Source organism: Manduca sexta, unplaced genomic scaffold (genome assembly GCF_014839805.1).
Source record: "Manduca sexta isolate Smith_Timp_Sample1 unplaced genomic scaffold, JHU_Msex_v1.0 HiC_scaffold_3133, whole genome shotgun sequence".
In the NCBI taxonomy this organism is placed as follows: domain Eukaryota; kingdom Metazoa; phylum Arthropoda; class Insecta; order Lepidoptera; family Sphingidae; genus Manduca; species Manduca sexta.
In genome coordinates, this window is record NW_023594168.1 from 1 (window position 1) to 9,629 (window position 9,629).

General features: G+C 34.8%; 1 protein-coding gene and 1 pseudogene across 1 annotated transcript; both read right to left on the minus strand.

The window, feature by feature from the left end:
• Positions 1-52: 52 nt before the first annotated feature.
• Positions 53-5,917, minus strand: LOC119188321 (annotated as a pseudogene).
• Positions 5,918-8,155: 2,238 nt separating this feature from the next.
• On the minus strand, positions 8,156-9,087 carry LOC119192760 (solute carrier family 22 member 7-like). The gene has a single exon (XM_037446525.1). It carries the CDS (start codon positions 9,037-9,039, stop codon positions 8,356-8,358), a length of 684 nt encoding a protein of 227 aa, XP_037302422.1. The 5' UTR covers positions 9,040-9,087; the 3' UTR covers positions 8,156-8,355.
• Between the last annotated feature and the right edge of the window lie 542 nt (positions 9,088-9,629).

The following is a 9,629-nucleotide window of genomic DNA, read 5'->3' on the forward strand; positions in this document are numbered from 1 at the left end:
AAATATGTAATGACATCAATTACGATGTTGATTCATTCACAGTTTTACGTCTCTACTGGTTCATGAGCTTACTAAGCACTTCTTTAAGTTCAATAGAGAATTGAGAGACGGGCAGAGCTAATTCCTGGGCGGATGGTGAACCACTCTTATCTCGTCCCACATAGTCCGAGGGTACGACAAACAGCTGCTTCCTGTCTCCTGGCTCATCGAGTTTCTTGAGGCATGGAGGCATGGGCAAGTGAGGGCGTTGCTGCAACCATTTGTGGAACGCTTTTGTTGACCTATAAAAAGTAAAATTACTACAGATCTGATTGCTCATTCATTAACAACCATCCAAAGAAAACTACAAAGCGTTGTTGTTTAGACGATTGTTAGAAACAATCTTATAATCTGGTACTTAAATATATCTGGATCAAGTTTGTGTATAAATGTAGATATTATGTATCCAACTAATTCTAAACTAGTCTCATATTTAAAATCTTTCACCGTGCATGTCTGGATCTCATAAGAACTATGTGATCAAATAACCATGCTTTTAGACCAATGGTCGACCAGTATGTGTTCATCATTAAGTAGTTTTAATATTTTTATAAAATTCTTCGACATACGTGAGATGCTGTATATCTTCCCACACGCACGACATAGACCGCAAGTCTTCAGGTATTTGAACGCCGCGCCACATCAACGCAGTATTGTTCCGTGGTGGTATGTGCTTCATCTTTTGTGGCAGGCATATTGAATGCCTTTTCATGTGCCGGACTGGTCTCTGCATGGATGTCGTAAGCAACCTGCCTCTTCAAGACCTTCGGGCACGCCAACTGCAAATGAAAATCATTTGAGGAATGATCAAGAAGAGTCTTACTTGATTTTGGATGCCAGGAATTGTATATTGAATATTTGTTTGCCAAATAGTTTATACAGAAAGATTGTCGAAGAAAGTCAGATTGCCGTGTAACACGAGTAACGCCAAAGAAATGAGTGTCTTTAGAGCAGGAAATAAGTTTTGGGGGAGATGATATATTAGTGCTATATTAATTTCATTAACTATACAATAAGTGATAGCAAAAGCGTCAATTGACGTCAGTTTCATCGTGATCAGTTTTCCTGTTTAAATTGTAGAATATATTATAATTACCTATAAAATGGATCTAGCACTCTTTATTGAGAATCACCATTTCCGAGATAAAGCGATTGTATAAACTGAAAATCCGGCTTCTACGTAATGTAAGGTTAAATCAGGTTAAATGAGGAAAATTCCGACAAAAATATTTTTTATTTATATAACAATATCTGTTTAACTCAATGCATGTAGAATGCCTTTTTCTATCTTACATTTTTATTTGGAAAGAAATAATTTTACGCATCCTCAAAAACCTTCACTAGTGCATTATGCGTATTATCTATTATCGTCAAATTTAGTATCAAGAGCATATGCAATAACTACTAGGGACTTACTAAAAGTTTTTACCGGACTCAAAGGAAATATTTTGGAGTGCTATATGTTTAAATTATGTCTTTATTTACTAAATATAATATAAAAAATATATATTAACGCTTACCTCAGGTTTCCCCACGTAATCTGCTATTGTTTGGAGCACGCAAGGAATTAACTTTGGATGCAATACGAGCCCGCGCGAAGCGTGTTCATCGAACCAAACCTGACATCATTAAAGTCTATTAATTAACGGTTCTTGTTTTTAAGTAGCCTTGTCGTATTAAGATACAACTGCCTAGGTGAGGTCTCGGGTTAGATCTCGGGTCGGGTGAAGATATTTTGGGATTTTTGACTCAGTGGCAGCCCGAAGTGTAGAATCTGTGTATGATATGCCGATTGAATCACCCGCTATCACAATATAATGGGACTGAATACACATGGCGAAAAGCGGGTGGACTAATGGCATCTCTATTTCTACGGGTATAAAAGGCGTAGGTATGTGTTATTAAAATGTATTTAAAAGCGATTGTTACTTGGAACAGTTCTTCAATATCTTCCGGTTGTTTGATTTCGCTTTTAAACTCCACGTTGCCTAACCCCATCCACCAGTCGTAGAAATCTTTTGCGATCTGTTCAAAAATAAATTTCTAAGAAACATTTTACGTTGAATTTTTAAGAATTATGTACGCTTTTTATAAAAATAGCTTTCATAACAACCAAACAGTGCTTTCTTTACTTAAAATATTTTTCATTTTTATAACAGCCAAAATTATAACGAAAATTAATTTCCTTGGCAACTTTTGTTCGTAAAAAATAAATAGAAGAAAATATTGAATATAATGTAAGTAGCTTTCTAATTTCTAACAAAGTGAAATAATTTACAGGTTGGGATTGATTACCATTTCGTATTTTGCGTTTGTGTTTAAACAAAAACAACTCTTCAGCTATATTCTTTGGCTTATAGATACTTATATTATCTAGTCATATTAATAATGATCCACAAAATCCAAATTGAACGAATTGCGTTCACTTTGAGTGTAATAATATTCTACTCACTTAATTATACTCTCTATATTACTTCCTTTATCGTTAGTTCTTAATACAAACGGATAAAAAATAGGCATCTGATATATGAGTTAACATGGATTTGCTCAAAATACAATTTATCTCATATAATACTTTCGATAACTGAACATATTATATAGATAATCATATTTAATCACATTTCCTACCTTTTTCGTTGTAATCTCAGCTTTCTTACTAAATTCATCAACAGCTGAAACATCGAATGCCTTTTGTTTGTATTTTGAATTCCACTTGATCATGTCACTTTCGGATTTATTACAATACAGCATTTCGTAGTGTGGATTTTTTGTTCTCTTTTGATATGGAGGTTGTCTATGAATAACCATTATAATTAATAGCTGTATCACTAATTGAAATATTTTATTAGTAAATTAATTATTAACTTGAATTTACTGCTGAGATGTACTTCTAAGTCGTCTCCTGATCTCGTTGACTCGTCGGTTGAAGTAAGTTCTGATCTAATGCTCTTCATTCTACTCGAGTATGATTTCATTAACGTTTTGGAAAAAAATTTGGAGAACGATTTCGATTTGGAGAAAAGTTTAGAAATTGTTAAAGATTTTGATCGGACCATTTGAATAGATTTCATGCGGGAAGACTTTTTTAACTCAGCGCTATGAGCGATGGATGACAGACTCCATTGCTCCGATTGTTCCTCTTGTGCCTCTTCTCCGAATTCATCACCCTTCTCATAAAACGAAGGCTCAAAGTCACTGGCCGAAAATGCTGGACGGGACCTTAGCTAAAATGGTTACCATCATAGTTACAAGCAATAATTAAAAAAATATGGAAGACCGATATAAACCTTCATTTGTTATCTATACTTCTATTATATACTATTATATAAAGCTGAAGAGTTTGTTTGTTTGTTTGAACGCGCTAATCTCAGGAACTACCGGTCCAAATCGAAAAATTCTTTTTGCGTTGGATAGCCCTTTGTTCGTGGAGTGCTATAGGCTATATATCATCACCCTATACCCAATAGGAGCTGAGTAATGTCTAATCTCAGGAACTACCGGTCCAAACTGAAAAATTATTTTTGCGTTGGATAGCCCTTTGTTCGTGGAGTGCTATAGGCTATATATCATCACGCTATATTCAATAGGAGCGGAGCAGTAATGGCTAATCTCAGGAACTACCGATTCGAACTGAAAAATTCTTTTTGTGTTGAATAGTCCTTTGTTTGTGGAGTGCTCAAAGTCATATATCATCACGCTATGACCAATAGGAGCGGAACAGTAATGGCTAATCTCAGGAACTACCGGTTTCAACTGAAAAATTCGGTTTGTGTTGGATAGCCCTTTATTTGTAAACCGCTATAAGCTATATATCATCATGCTATGACCAATAGGAGCCGAGCAGTAATGGCTAATCTCAGGAACTAGCGGTTTGAACTGAAAAAATCTTTTTGTATTGGATAGCCCTTTGTTCCTGGAGTGCTATAGGCTATACATCACGCTACGACCAATAGGAGCGAAGCAGTAATGAAACATGTTGCAAAAACGGGGAAAATTATTAGTTTTGAGAGCTTCCGTTGCCTGCGCTGCGTAAACGGTTAAAGTTATGCAACAATGATGTATGACGGGATTGTTCCACTTAAAAGTTCTAAAAATATATTATAAAACAAAAGTCCCCCGCTGCATCTGTCTGTCTGAACGTGTTAAACTCAAAAACTACCCAACGTATTAAGATGAAATTTGGTATGGAGACAGTTTGAGACCCTGGGAAGAACCTAGGCTCCCGGGAAACTTCTACTTTTATAACGGAAAACTTTAGCCTGAAAAACTTTATAACGCGGGCGGAGCCACGGGCAAAAGCTAGTATTATATAATTCTATTAGTTCATTCTATCTAATAGTTAATTTCCTTACCAATTTTAAATATTACATTATTTAAATAAAATTTAACAAATATATTTAATTACTAGCTTCCGCCCGCAGCTTCGCCCGCGTGGATTTCGGACTTAAAAAATGGAGCCGGTCGCGAACGTTCGAGAATGTTCGTTTTACGAAGCTATTCGCTAGGTGATTCGCTAGCCTCTAGGTGCCAAGCAAGCCGCCTGCCTGTGCGTTCGCGACCTTATATATATATATATATATATATATATATATATATATATATATATATATATGTAAATAATCCTTATAGCATGATTAGTATTCACGCGTGATGGCTTATTATTAGCGTATTTCATGTATAACATAGGTGTTTCTATATGGATTTCTATGATTCTTTTTTATGGAATATTTAATAATGTTAACTTTTTTAATTACGGATGACTGAGAGTGTTATAAACGTAAGAGTACACAAATATAATGAGAAAGCTTCGAACTGCTAAGCTATCGGGAGTTACACGTGTTATTGTGAGTCAACCATAAAAGATAGACATATGCTGTCGTGGGATATTTTTACATAATTTTAAGGAGAACATTTCCGTCATACATGATTTCTGTGTAGCTTTAACCATTAAGGTTGCACACGCGACGGAAGCTTAAAAATGGAGTAACTTCTCCCGTTTTCCCAACATTTCCCTTCACTGCTCTGCTCCTATTAATTGTAGCGTGAAGAAAAGTATACTATAACCAGCACAGGAGTATGAAAAATAATTGTACCAAGTTTCGTTAAAATCCGTCGAGTAGTTTTTGTTTCTATAACGGTTATACAGACAGACAGACAAAAATTTTACTAATTGCATTTTTGGCATCAGTATCGATCCCTAATCACCCCCTGATAGTTATTTTGGAAATATATTTCGTGTACAGAATTGACCTCTCTACAGATTTATTATAAGTATAGATATAGAAGATATAGATTACCTGGCCAATGGACCTCGCCCTGTAGAAGTTTTCGGAGGGGACCAAAGAAGTAATGTCGGCTTTGGGCTCATAATGTGTAGCCTCGGGCGGCAACTCGAATATTTTGCTCAACCGGTGGAAAATAACTGGGCCAACCAACTGTCTTACTTCTTCAGATTGCGATTCCCAGAACTAGAACATGAACAAGTGATTAAGTCATTTCAATTGAGTAGTATAATCGCGCCATAATAAAATAGTCATAAAGGAAATACAGAACCTTATCATCTTTGTAAGCTAATTCCAACGATTTTAAGACATTCTTCCAGTGTTGTTTCACGGACGGTTCGTCTTGTTCATACCGCGATGGTGTAATAACCCTTATGTTTCTTGGCTTGTCCCAAGTTTTAATGAGGGGCCGTTTCCCGCAGGGCATGATCAAAATCGTCTACGTAATGCAATGTACCTACTGCTTAATATTGACCACTTGACACTTGAGAACGTATTGAAAAAATAAAAATATTTTTTTTTCGTACAATAATCCTCGCGATGATATTCCCTGACGCAAAGAGCAAAGAGAATTATAATATATATGGATATGGAAACCTGACGTTTAAAATAATTTGTTTTTATTGGAAATATATCTGACCAAAGAGTTTGCAAGTAGGTAGGTATAATAAATCTAATTTAATGATTGTTCTCTATACGGCTGTCCGTGCGCTAACTGTAATTACTAAAATATTTTTTATAAGTATTCACTGTCATTTGGTTTCAGAACTATTGTTATTCATTATTCAGGCTTCCCTCTCTGATTAACTATTTGCAAGCAGATTAAGTTATTTCTAGTCAGACACCACCTTCGACTTACGATTGAGTACGATAAATAATAATTTTCATATAGTTAATATTATTTCCATTGAAGAATAGCTCTGAAGGGACCTATTGACGGGTAGGCACGTCTATCGCACTGAATTTAAAAAGCAACTTAAGAATTTCTAAGATTTAATTCTACCCTTTAAAAACTTTACGTACAATCATGATTTCAATATAAGGTCCCTTTTTACTTATTTAAGAATATAAAATGTTCAATTGATTTCTGAATAAATTTCCAGGTAATAAAGTAAACATTCAATAGAATAGAATCAGTAAAAATATCTTCAAAATTTGTTTTCTTCTAAATTAGTTTCTTGGAACAAAGCAATAATGTAAGTAGGTACTTGAACCAAGATATTATTAGTTTTTCAATTAACGGTTCCTTTTGGTAAAGTAGCGCCCTCTGTGAGTTTCAGAGATAAATAATTCGGCATAACCCTTGCTTAGTTAGTAAGAAGTGTATAAACTCTACACAAAGAATACTTTGTTACGCGTCTTTAGACTAGATAGGACTAGATAGAGTTACTAGTAGTAACTTACTACTATACGTCTCACTATGGTGAAGTGGCCAAACAACCTATTCTTGCCCCTAGGGCGGCGCCACATTATTGTCGATGCTCTATAATTGACCATGGAATTATTGTACCACCATGCCACTAAGCGTCGAGAATATTTAATTATAATTAGCGTGTATCTGCCCATGTTTGCCTTCTACACTCGAAATGACATATAATTTGATTAGCTGATGAGCTTATAATTTTTGTACTAAACGATTAGAACAATTATAATTAATGAATCACCAGTTGCAGCTATATATATTTTAAAAATATGTTTAAGTATTTAAATAATAATACTTTGTAATCTATATTCTTATTTAAATTCAATAAAAAAACGGGATTAGTTTGAAATAAAACCTCATTGAAAAATAAATAAATAGTATTTATTTTATGAAAAATATTTTATAATATCTGTACAAAATTAAATATATTAAGAATTAAATATTATTGAATTCGTATGAAATATTGAATAATAACTATTATAAGCAATTGTTTTTTATATGTAATATCACAAATTTGATTATAGCGCCCTCTATGAGAAACCTTTGGTACTCTGTAAATCATAAGTAGCATATTCTGTAATCTTTCACATTCATGTTGTAGCCTATTTTCAAATATAGTTTTTAAACGGCCGATAGGTGGAATGCACCTCGTAATACTAAAATATTATCTTAGCGCGGTTTTTTTCCAAGTTGCTCGGCATCCTCAAAAGTATCAGGCACTTTTAATCCCCGTGTTTCTGGTTGCGTCATTACTAGAAATGAAGCGATAAAGGCCAAAACTGCAAACATTATAGATGGTATGCCTCTCAATAAATCATTAATGGAGGGTAAGAGGTGATACCACTGACCCTATACGACCTAACATTGATGAAAATCCTAGAAATGAATGTCGGTATCTAGTCGGATACAATTCGGCAGTAAACAGATATAATGATGTCATTACTAGACCGATGCAATATTTCCCAATTAAATAAAATATCAAAGGTAAAACATAGAAATTTTTAGGCGTAAAGGCAAAAGCAAAGTTACAAATGGCGCATATCATGAAGCCAGAAAACAATGTAATTCTTCGACCTATCCTATCTAATGATAGTACAGCAGTCCAAAAGCCAGGGATCTCTACAGCTGCGATCGCTATATAATTAATGTATTTATTGCCTGTTAAATTAACTGAATTTATTGATAATCCGTAATAAATGAACACAGTTGTTATCCATAAGAATGGAGTCGTGCAACACCGACGTAACATGACTGGCGACTTCATGACGCGATAGAAAATATTTTTATTTTCGCTATTTTTATTCGCAGCAGTATTCTGTATTGCGTTAAGTAAATAGTTTAGAGACTTATCTGAAATTTCTTTACCATTCATCCGAGCAGCGCGTTGTAATGCGACTGTAGCTTTCTCTTTTTCATTTTTGCTTAGCAACCATCTGTAACTTTCTGAAAGTAGCCAGTAATAAGATACAAGTGCAAATATAGGTACAAACATCGTCAAAGTAAGTTTTCGCCATTCAGGAATGGCCCAAGCTAGCAAACCTAAAAGTACTTGACCCAAAGCAAATAGGCTGGACATTGTCGCACTAGTGCGTACGCGGTATTCAGCGCCAACTACTTCTGCTGCCAATATGTAAGCGGCGCTGAATGCTCCACCACCGAGAGCCGTTTGTAAAATTGAAACGCTACATACATGGTATAATTTACCGAAAACGCACGAATTAATCCTATTAAACCAATGTTAAAACAGAAAATTACTATTGACATACGTCTACCGAAATGATCCGATATGTAACCTGCCAACAGGAGGGCAACCATTCCTCCAAGACTGTTTAAAGTGCCGGGAAGTGTCCTTAACCATTCTTGACATTCCAAATTAAAATCATAAACCACAGTGTTTGTCGTTTCGTACACAAAGGAATCGCATGGTACTGAAGTACTTCTGTCGAACAAGCCAGCCGGGCAAATATCTTGATTGTTGGGGATCGCGTCAATGTTATCAGTTGCGTTAGCATAGCGATAACAGTTATCAAAGCCTGTGGCCGTTCCGGGTACAGCGTTTAAAATCCATTCTGGAGCGAATTCCGGCTGTGGTCCATCACACTGCGGGATTGCACATCGATGTTGAATACTACCCGCCGTGAATATGTAGTCTCCAGCCATGCAAGCGCAGAATATCGCAGGTAGACTCAACAGTGCTATGGTTGTCAACTGATATTTTCCAAACGGTCCTATCTCGGCGTTTAGCACTGTGTCAAATTTCATTTCTGACTCACTTTCACTAGATATTGTGTCCATGATGAATGATTCCGTTTAAAATATCCAAAGAATCATTAAATAATAACATTTTTAGATTTGCTTTCCTGTTTTATATGCGTATGAGTCGAGATATTGTAGTTATCTTTGAAGAGGCAAATAATACGTTGTAAATCTTATCTTGCTATCTCTGTAGGTTAAATCTAAAACTGGTTAAGTAATGATATAATCATACGATATTCTCTCATTATTCATAAGTATTATTTGGATCCTAGTATTTTTTCAAAATCATTGTTTAATGGAGGCAACAATGTATTGGGTAAAAGTATAAATAATAAGTATCTAATAGGTTTTGTTATAAAAATATTAGAAGCGACAGTGGACTTTGACTACTTTTATTGCATGCCAATTGGATTAAAGGTTTATAACCCGGATACCACTGAATATTTAACATAAAATAAACTAATAAAACGTTATTGCAACAGACAAAATAAGAGGTACACGTAATAAAAAAACGGCATTGAAATAACGTAATACAGAACTGATATTATTATTTTTTTTGTACTGCACACGAGTAAAAATATGTGTATTAACCATTAAAAAATTTCCTTATCACTTTATTATAACTAATC

Bases quoted from the DNA above. Each gene is read 5' to 3' on its own strand.
- LOC119192760 (XM_037446525.1), bottom strand. From the start codon at position 9,039: ATGGACACAATATCTAGTGAAAGTGAGTCAGAAATGAAATTTGACACA.